The sequence below is a fragment of the Cryptotermes secundus genome, unplaced genomic scaffold (assembly GCF_002891405.2).
Source record: "Cryptotermes secundus unplaced genomic scaffold, Csec_1.0 scaffold873, whole genome shotgun sequence".
Classification (NCBI taxonomy): domain Eukaryota; kingdom Metazoa; phylum Arthropoda; class Insecta; order Blattodea; family Kalotermitidae; genus Cryptotermes; species Cryptotermes secundus.
Genome location: NW_019739229.1, coordinates 2,693,466 through 2,712,522, shown reverse-complemented (window position 1 = coordinate 2,712,522; position 19,057 = coordinate 2,693,466). Strand labels below are relative to the sequence as shown.

Genomic DNA, 19,057 nt, shown 5'->3' with positions numbered 1-19,057 from the left:
TCGCGTATTTGAGATATGACATATGGATGACGAATTCTGAAAGATTTTAATATTTAGAATTTATTGTTATACATGACGAATACACATTTTAGTCATTTTAGAATGAAGACGTCATGGTGTGCAGTGCAGCAGTTTGACGTGCATAGAGACACACCTGAAGATGCCACATTAGTGCCAAAACATGTAGTGTAAAAGTGAAGAGAAAGGTGAAATTGTGTGCACTGTAAGACGGTTAGCATAAATACACATCATGGATATATATTTTTTGCAGTAAAGGGAATCTATTTATGAGAAATTGAAGGTCAAAGGTTACATCAGATGATTGAAACAAAAACTACTCTATCCGAATGTGAGTTATGTATTTTTGAAAAAAGAATTTCATTAGCTTAAAGAAAAAGTGTTAGTTCTGTAGCTTGCGCAGAACAAAAGTTGCGATAATTTTCAGTGGAGGCATCATGCCAAAGAATGAAATTTTGTAAGATTTTTATAACTCTGATACACATGCATTGCTAGGGAATAGGGTGCTGAATGTTGTAAGAATACTATTTGTTATGGAGTCTGCAAGCTCTCTAACTTTTATTGAAATCATAGAAGGTTGGGCTGGAAAATGCAGTTTTTCCGATGATTTGACATGGAATGACTCTGTCCTCGATTTCATTGCCCTGTAGTATTTGATAAACAGTACAAATTATGATCTCATATTTTGTTGCATCCTGTGGTTTAAATTATTGTTGATAATATTTATTACATTTTATTCAACAGAACACTATTTGCAGCAGGTGGAGTATGCTGTCTACGGAACTGAATATGGCACATGTGCTGAAATATGTCGTCCTAGACAACAAACTGTCTCTGCTGGAAATAGTGTTGTGTTGACAATAATGTAGTAAATATTGTCACGTGTTGGGTGTATAACGTGACAAATAAATTCACGCTGTGCTGGATATAGCGAATTTTATTTCACATTCGCTCTTACAGTCATACAATTTACAGATTCACAATTACTGCTATCTGCAGTATCACAAATACTACACTGCAAATGCTGGATGACTGGCTGGCTGACTCGTAACTCGTAACTCGAGAACTGCTGTGAATAGTCTTCGCTGCTCCTTATTTAGCCTTGTTCCGGACAACACAGAGAACAGCCACGTAATACACACCACTGTTGCCTGGCGTCATGTTGCTAGCAACTCTGTCGGGAGTTGTTTCCTGCTGTGTAGCAACGGCGGCATCCTGTGTTACGTCACTGCGGGGAGAGGCGTGGTGTTGACCATTGCGCAACACGTCACAATATTATAGACACAAATTATGATGTTCCTGATCACATTTCTCCTTCTTCTTGGGAACCCCATCATTATGTCCATGATTCCACTGCTTGGGTTGGTGAAAGAATCCTGTTCATTTTGTAACATGTCTGTCCCCAAGTTGGAGGAGGACCTCTGCTTATTGGCTGTGTGCAGTTGATAATTCAGTATAATAGCATCTGCCCCTACATCAGCTAGCCATTTCCTTCATCCACAAGGAGGCAGTCTCAACTTCAAGAATTATATGTGGAAATTAACTCCAAAATATATTTAAAATTGCTTTATAACCATTTCTTATTTATCGCTTATACATGGCATAGTTTTCTGGGAACTTTCATGCTTTGTTGCACGACATGAGTGGAATAATTATCATTTCTAGCCTTCAAGATTCATTGCTGTGTACTCATGTGATTTTTTTCCTGTAAGGCAGCCTGAAATGAAAAATGTATTGAAATAATAGTGCATCTACAAAATGATGACCAGATACTTGCACTTCTTTTCTTCCACTGTGTTTTCATTTGAACACATTGCAATTGAGCAATATAGTTAAAAACAAAATAGCCAACTAGTATTGTGCACATGTTTCTCATGTGGAAGTTCACAAAAATTTGATTAACAATTTATGTTATGCATGAAAAAGTTAGTTTGTGACCATGTTCAGTAGGCTTTGACATGAATCCGCATGGCTAGGAAGATGGAATTATGTGATATTTACAATAAATATGGGACAGTTCTTTATAGTGGCAAAAAACAGTGACATCTCTTATGAATGGAGGCATGGTATGAACTAGTTTTGCTGAAAAGAGCTGTAAATATTAGTTTTACAACTTGGATTTGGTAGCTGCTGTTCTTATTCAGGAATGCTTTGTTTAGGGATGTCTAGTGAAGCAAACTGGGCTGGCCAAGCTGGTGGCATATACTTGATTAGTTACTTTAAACTACGTAAACTGTACAGTGTAATCATTTTATCTTTTTCCAGTAATTTTTTTCTTTCCCTGTAACAAACTTCTCCAAGTCAAGCTCTGAAATTGATAATAGGACCCATGTTGGCATAATATTTTACATTCAGAATGACCTCAGAAATCACCTGAAGTTATAATGTGTAAGTTCACATAACATCCTCTGTGTGTGTGTGCGTGCTTGGGTGTATGTATATTGAATATGCTTTGTATTTCTTCAAGAAATTCAAATATAGATTCAGTTTAATTTGATGTTATTAATGTGTTTGTCTTGGTAAAATACAGATACAAAGATGGGTTCCATGGTAACAGCTTCATGGGTATTTGTGCTTAAGAGGTTCAAGTTCATGGTCACTATATTGTAAAGTGCTTTCATTCCCCACATGTTGGAAAGAAAAAGATTTTATCAGGCAGGAGATATTTCCATTGCTTCTTGTCATGCTAGGTAAACTCAAATTTACAGCGGTTAGAAAATCGACCTTTGACAATTTGTTATTTAACTTTCAGATTGACTTATGCTAGTCTTAAGGTAAAAGGTAGGGTAAAGATATCCCTGTAATAGGCCGTGGAGGCCCATAGGGTTGTGAGATGTTAAGGCTCCCACATTTCCTAGACATTTGGCTCACAGATGGTGGTAAGGTTGTCAGCCTTATGCACCGGATACCCTTTACCTCCCAGGAAGATTCCTGGTGCTCATTTCTGTTAGAGGCTTAGTTGACCCCAGGGCCATAGTTCAGCTGCAAGGATTAGGTCCATTGAAAAATCCAAAGACCTCATTGGCAATTAAACCCATGACCTTCTGGCTTGTAGCATAGTGCCTCAAACTATGCTACCAATGCTAATTCAGTCACATGTCTCAAGGATTAGAGAATAGAATGCTTTATATTAGGTCCAGTACCTGTAAGCAAAACTGAAATATAGTCAGTGGTATACATTTCTGGGGCTTGGCAATGTAAGTTGAATCTGTTGTTTATGTAACTAAGCCCACTTACAGTCTCACAGTATGGTTGGCTACTGTGCTAGAGCAATGTACAGTTTAGCTAACTTGACTGTGTTAGCATATATAGTTCCAATTAATACAAACTTCATTCATTGAAGGCAACGTGATGAGACCAATTGCTTGCAGTGAAGTATGGATTTGAGGTTCTCACAGCGGCAACTGTGTAAAGTACCGTCTTCTGGGATTTGTAGTCTGGTAGATTGGTATATTTTAAACTTGTAGGATGAACTTGAACTGATGGTCAGTGAAATCTCACATAATGATGAGTTACCCAAACAAAACACGGCAAATTTACTTGACAGGTAGGAGTATTTTCCAACTTTTAAGTTCTGTATTGGAATTTGAATATTCCAAAATCATTTCTTACAATTTTTAATACATTAAACTGAACTAAAATATTCTTGCTGCTGGTTTCCATTAAATCTTAGGTGGCAAATGAGCGAACATATTTTGATATATTAATGTTTGCTGTCTGTGAGTCATCCTTGATGCTGCATGCACTGGTGCAGTAAACCTGTTGTCAAATTGTATACAGTACAGTACAATACAATACAATACAATACTGCTAAGTTTAAATCTGGTTGCCAATGTAAGGGTAGTGAGAAATTTAATGAATGTCCAACAGACTGTACTTCATGTGTCATGCATTATAACACAAGGAGAATACAGTAGATTCCAGGACTTTTTAATATATGTGTATTTTGTTCATGTGTCTCTCACAGTGGAACAACATTTTATTATTGTTGTTGCTTAAGATGATAATGAGCAGGGAGATGGACAGAATAACAAAGCTGCATCATGAGTCTCTCATGGCTGTAGGAGTTTCCAATAAAGAAACTCTGTGATTTTAGTCTGCAAGCGAACTATACCGACCGAGCGACTGCCGCTTGTTGGCAAATTCCAATGGTGTGATTTATGGTATGGCTCTCGTAATTTACACTTGAAATATCCCAGGAACTGCAGTGCATGTGGGCAGATACACCAGCAGTGGAATAGTGAAAATTTATAACAAAACTAGTGCCTTCTATGGGTTTGTAACATTAATTCATATTATTCTGTGTTTGTAGTGAACAGTGAGGCAAATGCACGACGCATTGCAATGGTTGAGAGCTGCTTTGGCAGTTCTGGCCAGGTAAGGAGCATTTTAACACATTGCAGCTCATGTTGGAAGTGTTGTAAGTTTATCAGTGTGATGAAAATCATTTTAAAGTCAATTTGTAGTGAGGTGTAAGTGTAATGTCACATCTTGATATCTTGTTTGCTTTTACTTGTAGAATTATGTTGTATGCAAGACTGTCTTGTTACATTCACTGTTGTTTTAACTTATTACTCATTTATGAAGTTTACCTAATTCAAATAATGTTATGTAAGTCCATGATTTATTTAATCCGTCTTGCAGTGCATACACTCATTTAACTCCTTCTCTCCCTCGCACTACATGTTTCGGCATAATAATGCCATCTTCAGGTGCTTACTTATCCACGTCAAACCAGTTCATTGCATGCCATGTTCACACATTAAAATAACTAAAATATGTATCTATCATATACATTGTCAAACGTTAAAATATTAAAATTGTTCAGGATACCACATCGCTACATCGCCCCTCACTACGTCAGTCACGCCCATTCTCCTTTGTTGGAGCACTCCTTCACTATCTTGTGTGTCTTTCTTTGTCGAACAGAAGCCATGATTTGCTTGATTCAGTCGCCAGGCTGCTTCAGTTTCCTTTAAAGACTGAGTTTCTGGAAACGGGCACTACCATCAGTACCTTCCACTGGAAGGTGACTGACGTAGTGAGGGGCGACGTAGCGATGTGGTATCCTGAACAATTTTAATATTTTAACGTTTGACAATGTATATGATAGATACATATTTTAGTTATTTTAATGTGTGAACATGGCATGCAATGAACTGGTTTGACGTGGATAAGTAAGCACCTGAAGATGGCATTATTATGCCGAAACATGTAGTGCGAGGGAGAGAAGGAGTTAAATGAGTGTATGCACTGCAAGACGGATTAAATAAATCATGGACTTAAATCAGTGCAACAGGACGCTAAAATATAACATTAATGTTATGTAAGTTGAGCACTTCACACTTTTCTCTTCTGTGTGCAGTTAAGAATAAAAAATAGTAAAGTTTATTAACATATTGTGTGATGGTTAATCCCAAACCTTGAAAGGTAAATAAATGGGATGTACTTGTAAAGGTAGTGCACTATTTACTTTGAGTTCTTTATGTAACTTGGCAAATGGAGGTTGACTGTTTGTTGTTTCTCTTTGGGGGGGTGGATATTTGGAGACTAATCATTCTGGTGTGATCTGTTAGTAGTAGCCAGAGTCGAACTGAATTTTTATATAGCTCCATATTTTAACAAATTTGTACTCACAGTCTATGTATGTTTTGCTGATTTGTGTATGTCATATGATGGTGACTGTTTACAGTTGAAGTATGTTGTGTATAATAAGAAGCTGATGATTTTTTAATGTAATTTTGTGTGGTGGTTAATCTTATAGCTTAAAAGTGAAGGCAACTGGGATGCATTCTTATAGAAAAAGAAGACTATAAAGAGAATTGTCTTCTTGGATTTGATGTAGTGTAGATACCAGTATATCAGAGGAACTGCTACCTCCATCTTAAGGGTAGAAGAGTAAGCCATCAGGGAAAATTGGCTATTGATACAGGGAAGGGAGGACAAGGGTTGGGCCTAAGAGTGAACCATGGACTTTTCATTTTTTCTGTTCCATTTACTTCTCTTCCACATAAGTTGCTCTGTTTTTCCACACTTTATTCACTTGTCATAATTCCCTTCAATTTGAATTATGTGTTATGTGTTTTTGTTTTTATTTATTTAAATTTTGTCTTTTCACCTCCTTTCCTATCCACTTTTCACATTTTGTTTTATTCTTGATTTTATTTTATTTTTATTTGTTTATTGTTTGTTTTACTTTCTTCATTTTCTTTCAATTTACTTTTTGTCTGTTCCTGTCTTCCTGTCAGGCCCTTTCAGAGCCGCAGGTTACTGTTTAATTACACAAATTCCATTGGTTTACTCCTAGCCCCCAGCCTATGACCTTCCTTCCCTGTAAAACTCATATTTTCCCTTGCATGTTTTACATTTCTAGCCTGAAGTTGGAGGCAGTGTGTTTATCAAAACATTGATACTCGTCTACCAAATGATATGGTGTCACATCCCAGAAGACAGTTATCTTCAGTACTACAGCAGTGGAGAAAATGTGACATGCCCTTCAATGCAATATGCAGCCCAGTTTTTGAAGGTGTAATTAAAGAACTGTTTTTTTTATTTATCAGTTATACAAATTTGTATGGTGGTTTTTGCATGCAGTAAAGAACTGTAACACATTTTTAAAATTCTCTCACTTAAATTTGTACTTCCAGTTTCTAAGTGGTTATTCGATACACAAAGCATCAATTTCCATTGAACTTTTTAAACACAAATATATTTGTTGCCGTTGTTGCTCTGAGCAAGGTGGCTCAAGCAGCAATGCTTCTGACTAGTATTTGGGAGGTACTTGTTCAAATGTTACTGGGCTTTATTTATACTGATGAGTTTTCTCAGTACCTTGAGGTAAGTTTCGGGATGTTGCTTAAATTATTCCATGACTGCTTAATTCCACATCCTGTACAATTTATTATTCATTATGTCATTTGACACTGTAAAAGGTAAAGTAAAGGTATCCCTGTAGCAGGCCATGGAGGCCCATAGGGTTGTGAGATGTTGAGGTTCCCCCATTTTCTAGACAGTCGGCTCATAGGTGGCGGTAAGGTTGTCAACCTTACACACTGGCTGCCCTTTACCCCCAAGAACCTTCCAAGAATATTCCTGGTACTCAGTTCTGTTAGAGGATGAGTTGACCTCAGGGCCATAGTGCGGCTGGAAGGATTAGGTCAATTGAAAAAATTACCTCATCAGGATTCGATCCCGTGACCTTCCTGCTTGTTTCATAGTGTCTCAACCAACTATGCTACCACATGCCCCCCCATTGGACACTGTGTAGTTTGAATTACTGACAGTACTTTAAATAAGCTAGAAACTATATTGTGTCAGTATATAATGAAATAAATAACAATAAATGGTATTCTCAGTGTAGCTTCAAGTGAAATACGTAAGAGAACTAAACATGTTATTTTGCAGGAGAAAAGTGTGCTTTATATATGTGGAAAATAAGGCATGTAAAGAAGGTGTTAAAAAAATTCCATTGCAACAGTTGCATTAATAGTTATTCATATATCTGTTATAGCATCATGTAAGATAAGCTGAATTTGACCTTAATATATGGCCTTCTGTTGCAATTCCCAGCCTCTTGGTGTTCCTGGCCGGGTGCTAGTTGGAGAAGGAGTACTTACTAAGATGTGTCGAAAGAAACCCAAAGCACGGCAGTTTTTTCTCTTTAATGACATTCTTGTGTATGGAAATATTGTCATCAATAAGAAAAAGGTAAGCATCTAGAATGCACATGAAATTCAGTTTCTTTTGGTTAGACTGTGGGGGAATTGAATTTGAAGATTCAGAGCAGATGTTTTGAAGGAAATCCATATTCGTCATAGTATTAACACTTGTAAAAATGGAAATTTTTGCTTTTTCAAGATGCAGTTATACCCATAAGGCTTTACACTGGGTTGTGTTACTTTTAGGCATGTTTACAATTTCAGAGTGCTGGTAACATTCACTGAGATTACTGGGCAAGCTGTATGCCTGTATGCTTGAAACAGTTCTAGAATCAGTGGACAGTATTTGTGAAATTTTGTATTAGGAGCTTTTACAGAAAGCATTGTCATACCATTTCTGTTTGTATTTAGGCGCACACAATTTTGTTGACTATTTTCCATGAAGTTATGCATACAGTTATGTGTGAATGTCAATTCATAACTTACCCAAAAGAGATGGTACTCTAGGCAATGCATATAAATATGGAACTCCATTTATTATAATTTTTTTTTTGCCTGTAATTAGTAAAGCAAAACAGAAAGTATTTTCAGTGAATGGTAATATCGGTATTGTAGTGCAAGTTAAGCCACATGTTGGGAATGTGTGTACCTTGCATGTAGGTTTGTATCTGCATTTACATTGTTGTTTTGTTCAAACATGCATATTTGAATGGATTTTAGAGAGATAGGATGGATGGTATGGATTAGATAGATCTGGCTCAGCATAGGGACGGGTGGAGGGCTCTTGTGAACCTTTGGGTTGCTTAAAATGCTGGGAAATTCTTGAGTAGCTGCTGAATTGGCAGCTCCTCCAGAAGGGCTCAGCTCCATGAGTAAGTAAGTAAGTATGCATATTTTAAATGGCTCCCCAGAGTGATAGCATACAGCAGTCTATGTCTTTCTTTATGTTACATCATTTTGATTTCCCCGATTTTATTTCTATTTTAGGTGATCCTTTACGAGTGTTAAATTGAGGTTTCTCTGTGTGTCCAGATTTTCAGTTTATCCTTTGCTAGAGTTATACCTCCACTCCCCTATATGTCTGCATGGCATAGTTCTTAATTAATTAAGCACAGGGACAACTTTTTATTTACTTCCCTCAATTACTGCCAGTAAGGGCGAGTTCAGTGTACCTCATTCCTCTTTTTGCTGCTTCAGGAGCATTTTGAATCTGTTACAAGAATATTTTAATAATTGCCTTTCCTCCTTTGAAAGAGCCATTTTCATGCTGGAAAAATATAATAGGTTTTGAGAATGAAAAATCAGTCATTGAATTGAGATCAGGAATCTTTTTTCTAGATATCTCTAAAACTTTAGACTTGCATGTGCCCGCTTAATACTCACACTGCTGTTCATTTATTATTATAGGCCTATAATATTGACTTGTAACGAATTTGAGGAAGTGCAACAGTGAATAATTGCATATGAATTTAATGTTTGTTTGTTATAAGGGAAGGATTTGTCATAATTGTAATTATTTCGCATATAATTTTTTCTGCTTAGTGTGACTTTTTACATCATCTGGTATTCTAGAGAATAGAAAGCACAATGTTTCGGATACAGATCTGGTTTCCAAAACATCAAGTTTCCCATTCTCTAGAATACCAGATGATGGAAAAAGTCCAAAAACCCAGTAATTCTGTGTGTTATACACCATCATCAGAACCCTTTAGAATCTTCTTCACTGTATGTTAAATAATACTGTTTCAGTACAATAAGCAGCACATAATTCCGCTGGAAGAGGTGAAACTTGAGTCCTTGGAGGATGATGGTCGTAAGTAGTTTCAGTTAAAACTTTACTTCATTTTACTGCTCCTAGTTTAATGATTTATCTTCAGTTAACCCCCCCCCACCCCCAAAATAACATTTTTTTTTCATATTTTCAGAGTTTCGAAATGGGTGGCTGATACGAACGGCATCAAAATCATTTGCAGTATATGCAGCCACATCAACTGAGAAGCAAGAGTGGATGGCACACATCAATAAATGCATTGAAGATCTTCTTAGGAAGAGTAAGTATTATTTTACTGTTGTACATGCACAGGATAGGCCGGATGGATGGGAGGTTATTTAACAGTGCTGTTGTTACTCCCCTGACTTGAATACCCACACTGCAGTACTTTTCTCCCTTTTTTTTTCTCAGATCCATTTTATATCTGTTTATTTGTAGCTTATTTAACAATGCTGCCAGTAACTCAGATCACTTTTTGATGTTCTATTACTGTTGTGTAGTTCCTTTGTAATTTGTGACAGATATTATCTTCATCATCATGGCTCTCTCTCTCTGTATATACAAGGTATGTCCCAAAAGTCATGAAATATATTTCTTTCCCGCGTTCCTACTTGTTGGAGGGCGCTGGAACTGGTTGGGTTAGGGGGGGAGGCCTTTAGCTTCACAGCGCGCCCAAGGTCAGTCTGCTTGAGCATCGGAGGCGTCAGTATCGCTGATTTAGTGCACCTGTGTTTTGTGACCACGTCACGGCGCATGATGGCGGATACTTTCGAACAACGTTGGGCGGTCAAGTTCTGCACAAAGCTCAGCAAAAAAGCTGCTGAAACTCATGAACTGCTTGAGCAAGCCTACGGGGAGTCTGCTCTATCATATGTGCAAGTTACAAGGTGGGTGAAGAAGTTTGAGGAGGACCAGGAAGGAGTGGAAGATGACCCCCGCTCTGGACGGCCATCAGCAAGCCAAACCAAAGAAAATGTGACTCGTGTGCGTGATTTGTTGAATATTGACCGTCGAATGACTGTCCAGTTGTTAGCCGACACGCTGAACATTCCAAAAACCGTTGTGCATCAATCGTTATGGATGAATTGAACATGCGAAAAGTGTGTGCCAAGCTGGTCCCCAAATTGTTGACGGACGAGCAAAAGGCCAATCAAGTGTTGATCGCGAGTGAATTGAAGGAACGTGTGGAAATTGAACCTCATTATTTAGACTGTGTTGTTAACGGTGATGAAACGTGGACATTTGAGTACGACCCAGAAATGAAGCACCAGAGTGCTGAATGGCACACCTCGGCTTCCCTGAAGCCGAAGAAGGCGAAGATGAGCAAATCCAAAGTGAAAACAGTGCTCATCGTCTTTTTCGACGCCAAGGGTGTGGTCCCCAAAGAGTTTTTACCCCAAGGACAGACCGTCAACGCTCCCTACTACATGGATGTTCTATAGAGATTAAGGAAAAGGGTCATCTGCGTGCGAAAAGACATTGCCGCTAACTGGCGGCTGCATCATGACAGTGCGCCCAGCCACACGTCTCTGCTCGTCCATGAGTTCCTGGCGAAGCACCACGTGGCAACGCTGCCGCAGCCACCCTACAGCCCCACCCTAGCTCCGGCCGACTTCTTTTTGTTCCCGAGGATCAAGACTACACTCAGAGGACGCCGTTTTGAAAGCATTCAGGCTATCCAAGTGGCCGTGACAACAGCTTTAAATGAGGTTCCTGTTGAGGCCTTTGAGGGGGTGTACCGGGCATGGGAGAGTCGGTGGAAAAAATATGTAGATGCTCATGGACAGTACTTTGAAGAATATTAACACTTTGTACCGATATCATCAATAAATTTAAAATATATGTATATATATTTCATGACTTTTGGGACACACCTTGTATATACTCATGTTTCCTGGCATGACATTTAAGCATTAATTCTTTTTGCAGTTCACACACAGACACACACACACACATATATGTCATCATTGTTTAAGGTGGAAAGAAGGCAGTTAAGGTCCATGCTGCTGTGTGGGTCCCAGATTCAGAAGCAGCTGTTTGCATGCATTGCAAGAAGACACAGTTCACTGTGCTCAATAGGAGGGTGAGTAGTCAGTAGCAAGATAATTTTGAAGGAAGTACGATTATTAATACTCAGTTGTTTGTCAGTTTGGTATGACCTTGTTATACTGCAGGTTCAGATATACTGCTGTTTTGATCATGCCCTCCAGTATAGTTACACCTGTTCCATGTTGTACAGGTTTCTGTGAAATGCTTTAGTTACAGAACAAGACTGTATTGCAACATTCATTGTTGTGTGGGTGTGGAGTGTAGAGTCCATAGTCTTCTAAGAATAGGCTGGTTCCTTTCACACTCTCTCATCTTGGGATTACGCTTGGTCGTCGACTTATGACCTATGCAACTTACGACCACAAAGAAATGAAAAATAAAAGATGATTAAAATGTAAAAGTTTTTTAAAATAAATTATAAAGATGATAAAAAGATTAGAAAGATTAAAAATTACTGTTAATACAGTAAAACTTGGTTATAGCAACATCGGTTTCTGCGACACCTTGTCTATTGCGTCACATATTCAATGGTATGAACTAATTCCTCATAAAGCAACTGTTTTTATACCTTGCTTAGTACGACATGCACAAATGCATCAACCTCGTATGTAACGTCATTTTCATTCCTGAATTTCTCTGATATGGACATTGAACGTAATTTAGAAAGTGTGTATTGGGCAAGTAACAGGAAACAGATGAAGATAACTGATTACTGTACTCGTATCTAGGTACAGTAAGGCACAACAATTGATGTAATCTACTGTAATTTGGTGAGTGGGCCTACCTTTAATATACAGTATTAGTGCGGTGTGTATTGTCAGTGAAAAGCACTGTAATATGTCTTTGATATTACACATTTGGGCAATTCCACGTTAATGTTACGTTGGTCTGTTCTTAACTACGTATTTCACTAAAAAATGCAACATTTTAACTCGGTTTTTGGTAGATTTTTACGTGACTAACATAAGGCTACTGTGGAAGTGCCCATTTCGGTTGCAACGACATTCGTTTATAACGACACTATTTTTAGGTCCCTTTGATGACGTTATAACCAAGTTCTACTGTAAATATATGGCCACGACCTGTCAGTTAGAACGGAAGTCGGTCGTAAGTCGATGATCAAGTGTATATTGTTCAAACAGCAAAATTTAATGAGTATTCCTTTTACATGTCCAGCCAAAGGTGGTTGGAAATACTCCTGAGGAATTACAAAGAGTCAGTCTCAAAAAACTACCACATTTTACTGACTGTTACTAGGAAGTGTGTAGTGCTACAGTAATGACAACCAACAAAAAAAAGTATTTTACAGTCTTAGAAAAATAAAAAATGATTGAAAAAGTTGAGAATGGCAAATCAGAAGCTAGTTTATTTTGCAAGTGCGGAATTCCAGAAGGAACAGTACGCAGTTAGACGAATAAGAGAACCAACAGTTGTAGGTTCCCTAGAAGGCAGTGAATGGCTACAAATGAAGAAGGCCACTTGCCATCTGATTTCACACTGGTATTTTGCTCAGCTTATTCTTCATCCCTGAAGATGGAGGCGATATGTTCCTCAGAAACATCGGTTGATTTTCAGTGGACTACACGGTGTTCTATCCCAAAACATAATAGTGTGACATGGATAGCACAACAAGAAGTAGGGGTCATGTGAACTCTGTGGTCTCGCGAGTGACGTCACAAGAAGGCTAGACTTTGTGAAAACAGTTGTGTAGATGAGTGTTTGTGTAAGTGGTTTGTACAAAAGAATAATAAAAGAATTCCTGTGATTGGGGTAATTTTGAAAGTTTAATTTAACTTGGCATGGATGAAACATTCAAAACTTCTGAACGGTGGCTTTGGAAATGGAAGGATCCACATGAGATATGCTAGATTAACACTGAAGGGGAATTTATATGTATCTGGTGACAGTGCAGCAACTGGATGCTTCCCTGAACCTGTGTAAAGCAAATGATGATGGATACACTCATGAACTGTTTTACAGTTGTGACAGAACAGCACTACTACAGTAGTTAAATCTTAAAAAAGCACCCAGCAAAGTAACAGTGTTATGAATATTTTCATAATGAGGTGTAAATGTGAGTAATTTACAATGATCTGTGTCCAGTAGCATCAGTGAAACATAAATGTGAAGTACACCTTAAAGCTCACATATGTATGTTAGTCAGTGCATAAATACTGCGTACATAAATAAGACAGGTTCCAAAATTAGTTAATGTCAGTTTCACTTACAGTGCAGGTAGCTCATAATATGAGTGCTGAAGCCATCCTCTAAACCTGCTTTGTTTTGAGGGTGTAAGTAAGTAAAGTAAAGGTATCCCCTTAACAGGCCGTGGAGGCCCATAGGGTTGTGAGATGTTGAGGCTCCCACATTTTCTAGACAATTGGCTCACAGATGGCAGTAACGTCAGCCTTGAGGGTGTACTGCCTTTAAACAAAAAAGTGTTTTAGTTACATGACAGCATTACAATATACAAAACAGTAGTATTGTTAGTTTGTGTGGTCATCAAACATGGCTACTTTGATGAGGGTGTGGACTGGAATCATTTGGCTCAAGATAGGTGCCAGTGGTGGGCACTTCTGAATGTGGTGCTGAAACTTTAGGTTCCATAAAATACAGAAAATTTGTTGATTAGCTTAGTAACTATTAGCTTCTCAATGGCTCATCGCCATGGAGTTAGTAAACACATGTTTACCTGAAGATTTACTTTTAACAGGCTGTTTACTTATAGCTTAACATTTTGCTAAAGTCAGATTGATAAAGAATTGGACAGTAAGCCAAGCAGGGACCAGTGGATGCATGCAGCAAGCTAAGCAACTTTCTCTCTGATTTTGATGGTTCCTGCTCTGCTCGTCTGAAATATCAGGCTTTCTCCAAAATATCACGGTGTTACAACTCAGAAGACCGTTCTCTTGTAACTTCCAACTCTGAAGACCTCAAATCCAACATGATAAAGAATTGCTTTTACAAGACATTTCCTCTGTTTTGTTTAGCATCATTGTCGTAAATGTGGTGCTGTGGTGTGTGGCCCCTGCTCGAATAAAAGGTTCCTCCTACCTAGCCAGTCTTCCAAGCCACTGAGAGTATGTCTCAATTGCTACGATACACTTTCTCGTGCCAGGGTTCAACAGAACAATATGGGAAATCCAACTGATCTCTCTCTAAGCAAAGGTAAGGATTCCTTCAACATTTAGAGATAATATAAAACTATTAGAAACTACTAAAAAGAACGTTAAATTGTACCTGTGCATAAGGACCTCAGGGGGTGAATGGAAGTAAACATTTATGTGCTCTTAACCTTAGCACTAGAAACAGATGAGTTTCCAGCTTTGTTCTGTTGCTGCTGTGCCAAGTCAGCTTGTGTTTGGTGGTGAGAGAAGAAGTTGTCCACTTTGGGAATTGGACCTTAATCATTCATCTGTAGTTAGTTATGTTGTGGATCACGTTATACCAGGCTTAAAGGAGATAAAGGAATGCATTTGAGCTTTTGTTGTCTGGTTCTGTATTGTGGTATCCTGTTGCATTTCACTGAATAAACTGTATTTTACTCTTCCCATACATTAGTCACAGTAATTTCCAAAGTGTCAGTCTTATGCCACCAATTCACTGCTGTAGGTCTGACAGGTAGCATAGTATCTTCCACATAAATTGGATTCAGTATGTGTGCACGACAAAAATTAGGCCCTTTTAGTATTGGTATTCCTTAATTTGTGTGACAGGGATGTTCTGAAAGAAAGTTGCACATGGTGAAATTGCATTAATTGAACATAAATTTCTCCATAATAATAAATGGAAATGACTTGAGATCTGCTATGAAAGGTATCACAGTGTTCTTGCTGTTACTCAAACTGATTATCATGTGCAGGACAGCACATCCCCTTTCTTATATTAATAATATACACGTTGTTTTGTTACAAATAAATTGTATTTATAATTACATATTTAATTGTAAAAAGTACTCTAGACATGTTAAGAAATTGGATAGCATATTGTTGTTAAAATATGCACAGAAAGGCTGCACAACTGAGTCTACATCACTTGCCCAGTTGTTCTGAGATCCTTGTGCATGCACATGCCTCCTCACAAAACAAAAACAAAAAGCAAAGCAATGCAAACCAAACCGATACAGTACAAACCAAACCAAACCAAGCCAGAACAAAACAAACCAAACCAGAAGAAAACAAAACAAGCTGACCTCTGAATCTGTAGCTAGTCGTCCATTTTTTAAGATCTTACAAATTTTTTGGCAGAAGCAAAGGAGCGCAGTGGTTCTGGCGATTCCTCTGGAGAAGAAGACTCTGATGATGAAGACGAGGCAAATAGATCACAACAAGACACATCTGCTCATGATGAGGTAAGCTGTTCCACTATGTTCCCTGTGATTTATGTTGACCACAGTTGAATCAAATTGAACATCATGAAAGTCACTGTTTTTGTGTGGAGAATGGGATTGGGGGTTTTCTGGTGAAATACACATTTAATAATTTATTAGAGTTTATGCATGTTCTGAAGTTCTTTTGACATAGACGAAGCCTTATATGCTAAGTAAAGCCATTAAGAAGAAATTAGTTCTCAGTGGCATTTCTTATACTGTGTCAATTTACATCATAATTCTCTTGTTTGGTTTTAATGAGAGTACTTTTCAGAATTCCCAATACAAAGAGTTTTTTTTTTTCCCCCCCGCATTTCTGGATACACGTAATCATACATTTGACATTGCTGAAGTGATGCATGATGAGGAACAAGAAATTACAATTAAAACTTTCAAAATATTTTCACTTTTTTTTTTTTCATGAAGGTGCATATCCTCATGTAGTCCCACCATATACCACTATGCAGATCCATGCTGTCTACAGGCAATAATAATAGATTGAATATTGAACATTGTATTAAGCGAGTGTTTCCTAACTTGTTTGAAGTGGCTATGTTGTAGCCGTGAAAGTAACGATGATTAATTCAACATTCTCAATGTCTGTAGTATTATCTGAACCAAGATGTGGAACAGTTTCTGATGCTTACATAATCTCTTGTACCCACAACTGACAGGCATTGTTTTCTTTTCTTTTGTGAAATAGAAAGGTTCTGCATGTTAAGCACTTCTGTTTCAGGGTGGCAAAAAATCTCTTAAAACATGAATTACTGGGTTTTTGGACTTTGTCCATCATCCTCTGTTGAGTCCCTTAGAAAGAGGTAACCTCAATCACTGGACATCATGCCTGAGATTAGGCTTTGTCAGTGGGAGGTAACAGGAAAGCTACACAATAAAAACTGTGATAAAGCACACACAGACCTGAAACTAAGACAGAAAGAGAGATGGAAATTTTATGCAACAAACCAAGTTCATGAAAACCAGTACATAGGATTAACTGGAGAAAGTTGTGAAACCATTTTTGCATACCTCTAACACAATCTGTGGAATAAGAAACAGCCCTTGGAACTAAAGTCTTACAGAAACATGTGACGAATCTGCTAGATCATACTGATCTTCCTGTGAGTTGATAACTTCATTGCTGATAAGGGGGATCCAGATGGGATAAATGTCCGAACTGTTGGCTGATTTAATTCATTAAGCATGCCATGTGAATCAATTTTTTTCTGTTTCCTGTATCTACTGTTGGACCGCCTCTATGGTCTAGTGGTCAGAGTTCCTGGTTACAGATCCAGAGGTCCCAGGTTCGATTCCTGGTGCTACCAGATTTTCTGACAAGTAGTGGGTCTGGAATGTAGTATACTCGGCCTCATGAGGATAATTGAGGAACTATTTCTAGGAAATAGTGGTTCTAGTCTAGAAAACAGATTAATGACTGTGGGGATTCGTTGCACTGACCACGTGACACCTTCTATCCGCAGAAATTGGCAGTAACTTCGCGACAAGCAGCAGTCACTCTGTTGGTATAGTTCACTTGCAGACTACAGGCCACGGAGTTTGTTTTTGTTTTTTTTTATATTTGCTGTTACTTTCAATTTCCAAAGTTGTAGCTTCATCCCAGCTTACCCTGTGACCCTCTTCATAGGTATGTTGGGCCAATTTTGATTTTTCTAGAAGCCCTTCTTTGACATTGTACCTGTTTTCACAGAGCTGCACAGCTAGATTTCTGCCTTTTTCACCAGTCTAGCTTTTGCCCCATTCACAGGGAATGCTGTAGATGATCTGTGCTGTCTGTTGATGATCTCTTTTCAGCTTGTTTTCGTGAATGAACTTCATAAGAGTGTGTTTAGTTTTGAAAATTGTCCTAATCTTGGATTCCCCTATACTATACATTCAACGATTAAAATCAAAATTAGTCCACCGTGCCTGTGAAGAGGGTCGTAGGATAAGCTGGGATGAAGCTAGGATTTTGGAAATTGAAAGTAGCAGCAGATATAGGAAATACAAGGAATTGGCCCTTATGGCATGCTTAACCATCCAGTTAGCCATCCAAGTTTGGACATTTCTTCCATCTGGATTCCCCTAATCAGCTATGAGGTGAGCAACTCAGAGGGAAGATTAGTATGATTTGACAGATTCTTCATGGTTTTCTATAAGATATTATCCCCAAGTGTTCAGTTTTTTATTCCACAGATGGCACTAGCTGTAGGCAAAAATGGTTTCACAACTTTCTCCAGTTAGTTGTATGTATTGGTTTTCATGGACTTGGTTTCTTGCATAAAATTTCCACCTCCTTTTCTATCTTAGTTCCAGGTCTGTGCATGCTCTAACACCATTTTTATTGTGCATTTTCCTTTTATCTCCCATTTACAAAGGCAGGTCTCAGGTATTTATATGTAGCTGTAGTTATAAAGACATAGACTCAAACAAGCAAAGGGTTTTATAGCAGGACCTTCTGCCTCAAGAATGAAGGATCTGTTGAGATGAAACAGAGATCAACTAAGATGGGTGGTAGGATTACTTACTGGATGCTGCCACCTAAAAGGACACCTTTTCAAATTGGGACTGACAGATAACCCAGCTTGTGAAAGGTGCCTACAAGAAAACGAATCAGCCACACACACATCCTGTGTGATTGCGAGGCCGTAGCTTATTTAAGGTTTTGTCTCTTGGGTTAGTATTTTATGGAACCAAGTGACTTTTATGATGCCTCATAAGCAGGGACCTACACTTCATTAAAAATATATTGAAGGTCGCAGTGACTCCAGGAAACTTTGTTCTGAAGTTTCTTTGACTATTGTAGTGGAGTTAGACTTGACATAAGATTCATACAGAAATGCCCTATGCTGTATTGTACATGGATCTTGGTCCTACACGAAGGAGGGTCATGTGTGAGTACAACCAGAGATTAACCATCTTCTCTTTTCACTGTCGCTGACTCATCAGGGTGCTGGGTTAATGATGCAATGATTGCACATAGCAGAACAGCTGTGTTTCTGCTTGTCCTGCAGATAATCTCACAGTATTAGATTAAATTGTAGTAATTAAGAGTATTCAGAAACTGGTGTAGGGTGTTGTTTTTGCACTGCAGTCTTCCTGGGAATGTGGGGAACAGAGTCCAAGAGGGTGGCGGCCATTGAGGGCGACTGTCTCATAACATTACAAGCTGTATGTTACTTGAATGGAGTGTGTGAA

The 19,057-nt window shown here is 38.2% G+C and overlaps 1 protein-coding gene across 8 annotated transcripts in view; it reads left to right on the top strand.

The window, feature by feature from the left end:
- LOC111871789 (pleckstrin homology domain-containing family F member 2) overlaps window positions 1-19,057 on the top strand; it is a 37,368-nt gene that overhangs the window by 7,066 nt on the left and 11,245 nt on the right. For 4 of the 8 annotated variants that reach the window (XR_002844096.2, XM_023865129.1, XM_023865124.2 and 1 more), the window contains exons 2-9: window positions 4,331-4,395; window positions 7,588-7,725; window positions 9,426-9,489; window positions 9,602-9,727; window positions 11,424-11,530; window positions 14,487-14,664; window positions 15,744-15,847; window positions 18,954-19,030. Coding sequence is in view for 6 of the 8 variants with exons in the window: in XM_023865124.2 (XP_023720892.1) it covers window positions 4,331-4,395; window positions 7,588-7,725; window positions 9,426-9,489; window positions 9,602-9,727; window positions 11,424-11,530; window positions 14,487-14,664; window positions 15,744-15,847; window positions 18,954-19,019 (848 nt within the window). In the remaining 2 variants the exon portion in view is untranslated. Of the gene's footprint in view, window positions 1-1,085; window positions 1,380-2,332; window positions 2,407-4,330; window positions 4,396-7,587; window positions 7,726-9,425; window positions 9,490-9,601; window positions 9,728-11,423; window positions 11,531-14,486; window positions 14,665-15,743; window positions 15,848-18,953; window positions 19,031-19,057 lie in introns of those variants that run through there. The other 4 variants (XR_002844097.2, XM_023865127.2, XM_023865128.2 and 1 more) reach the window with 3 other exon arrangements.